The sequence below is a fragment of the Chamaea fasciata genome, unplaced genomic scaffold (assembly GCF_029207755.1).
Source record: "Chamaea fasciata isolate MVZ Bird 193981 ecotype frontalis unplaced genomic scaffold, bChaFas1.0.hap1 SCAF_7, whole genome shotgun sequence".
Lineage (NCBI taxonomy): Eukaryota > Metazoa > Chordata > Aves > Passeriformes > Sylviidae > Chamaea > Chamaea fasciata.
This window is the reverse complement of record NW_027094092.1, coordinates 6,173,646-6,175,916: the sequence shown is the minus strand read 5'-3', so window position 1 is coordinate 6,175,916 and position 2,271 is coordinate 6,173,646. Positions and strand designations below refer to the sequence as shown.

General features: G+C 56.3%; 1 protein-coding gene across 1 annotated transcript; it reads left to right on the top strand.

Annotated features, from left to right (window-relative positions):
- Nucleotides 1–514: 514 nt before the first annotated feature.
- LOC136291619 (inositol 1,4,5-trisphosphate receptor-interacting protein-like 1) lies at nucleotides 515–2,062 on the top strand. The gene has a single exon (XM_066186782.1). The coding sequence runs from the start codon at nucleotides 530–532 to the stop codon at nucleotides 2,060–2,062; it is 1,533 nt and encodes a 510-aa protein (XP_066042879.1). The 5' UTR covers nucleotides 515–529.
- Nucleotides 2,063–2,271: the final 209 nt, after the last annotated feature.

The following is a 2,271-nucleotide window of genomic DNA, read 5'->3' as shown; positions in this document are numbered from 1 at the left end:
CCATTGGACCTGTGTAAACCCACCCTGAGTCTCACCTCTCGTTTAAAACCCCCTGTTGTCGGAGGCTCAAGGTCTCTCTGAGGCGCTGGGCTGAAGGCGAGGATCCCCTCAATAAAGCCAAAACCCAGCTGAATCCTCCGAGAGTCCCGCCTCTCATTGTCTCCACCACAGTTCAGTGGCAGAGCGGCTGGCATAAAGAGCCCACCGATATCCTGTGGGGGCGTGTCAGGGGCTAGCGTGGCACAGGAGGACACGCACCGCCGCAGTGCTGCTGCTGCTTGGGCAGTGGGACGTGCCCCGCTGCTTGCCTGCTGTCTGGGACCCTGTCCTTTGTGCCCCCAGATCCCTGGCATTGCCATCCCTGCATATCCCCACTGCCAGCTGCATCCCTGGCAGTGCCACTGAAGGCCTTCTGTCCCTCCTCCTGCAGGCCATGGATATCCGGGTACTGTGGTTCTTGCTCTTGCAAAAAGTACTCCAGTACCCACAGCCCGTGGGTGACGGCTTGGACGAGGTTATATGTCTGCGGATGGAGGCGCGTGCAAAGCTGCAGGAAGAGGAGAAAATTCGTCTGGAGCGCGAGGTGGAGCAGCTGGTCCTGAGGCAAGGTGCTGGGGCCTGGGGAGACCTGCTCTGGCCTGCCTTGCAGCACGGGCAGGTTTGGGCTCTTGCTGGGCTCCTGCTCCTTCTCTTGGCCCTGTGGTCCATCTGGAGGAAAAGGAGCCTGAGGAGAGAGGAGCATGCAGAAGAAAATGGGGGTGCAAATGAAGAGGAAGGCAGAAACGTGGATGCAAACGAAGAAGCTGCTGGAAATGAAGAAGGCAATGATGAGAATGGGGAGGAAAACAATGATGATGGCAATGCCCAGGAAGGCAATGATGTTGCTGCAAATGCAGAAGGTGTTGTTGGAAATGAATTTGATAATCGTGATCCTTACGATGACATGGGAAGAAGGGTACTGGAGCGCATTCGGTGGCCTGTACAGAACCTGAAGAAAGGATGCAAGTGGACAAGTGCCCTGATGGAAAACTATGCAATTTACTTTCGACTCGTCTTGTCCAACAGTTTCTTCCCAGTCCTGGAGCCAGCCATTGGGGTGGGCAGTGCCTTCGAAGGTTGGAGTCCCCGTGAGCAGGATGTTGTGTACCAGGTGCTGATCCCCATGACTTCTCCGCGAGGGCACAGCTTCCACGTGGAGCTGGACACTGCAGGGCAGACGCACGTGAGGAACTTCCGCATCCGCGTGCAGCGGGAGTGCACCTGCTCGAGGGAGCAGCGGGGAAAGAAGATGCAGTGCTTCCTGCACCCGCCCGAGGAGGAGCTGAGGAGCAATCAGGATTCCAGCCTCCTGGACACCCTGTGCACGGACTCCTACCTGGACGTGCAGAAAACTGCCCGCTGGTTCTGCCAGCTGGTGAGGGCGATCTGGCCGGCTTTGCCTCAGTCACACAATTGGCATTTAATGCTGCTGCCCTCCACACGCTCCTGCCAATTCAAGGTGAGCAACGGCAGAGAAAGCTACCGCATTGAGATGCTGTTTGGGGTGCGGCAAGGCTACTCTGACGTCTTTGTAAGCAGCCAGCCTAGGCATTACCACACCTCAAGCACAATCTGGACGGAGAGCTATGCCGTGGCTGAGATGAAGTTCTTCAAGTACATCGCCAGGCAGGCCCCCCCTGACAGCTTGCACCTGAAATGCCTTCAGTTCTTCATCCGTCTTCAGGTGGGCTTAGGTTTTTCTACCTATACCGCAAAGACTGTTTTCATGCACCTCCTGAATATCTTGCCCCCGTCATGGTGGAGGAGGAGACATTTTATGAGCAGACTATTAGATATGAGCAAGAGCCTGCGAGCATGTGTGCAAATGAGACAGCTCAACCACTTCATTGTGGGCAACCGGAGGCTTCCCGCGGGGATCAGTTTGCCCCCAGACGTCCTAATGGCCGGGAACTACAATCTCTTCCACGACCTGGTGATGGATCCGGTTGCCCACTCCCAGGCAATGAGTCAGTCCGTGGATCTGCACCGGTGGCTCATGCGAATCATTGACAATGAAGAGTGAACACAGAGCTGTGCTTGTGAGTCTGACACCTGGTGGCAGAGAAGCACCTGACAGTACATGGGAAAAGAGGGCCGAATGTGGGATACAGAGAAGGAAGGGAAAACGCTGCCTAGCTGCTCGAAGCCGTCAGCAGCAGCAGCAGCAGTGGCAGTGCCGTCTCAACGGTCTCCCCAGCACTGCATCCAGCGATGACAAGGTTGGCTCCAAAG

Bases quoted from the DNA above. Each gene is read 5' to 3' on its own strand.
- LOC136291619 (XM_066186782.1), top strand. From the start codon at position 530: ATGGAGGCGCGTGCAAAGCTGCAGGAAGAGGAGAAAATTCGTCTGGAG.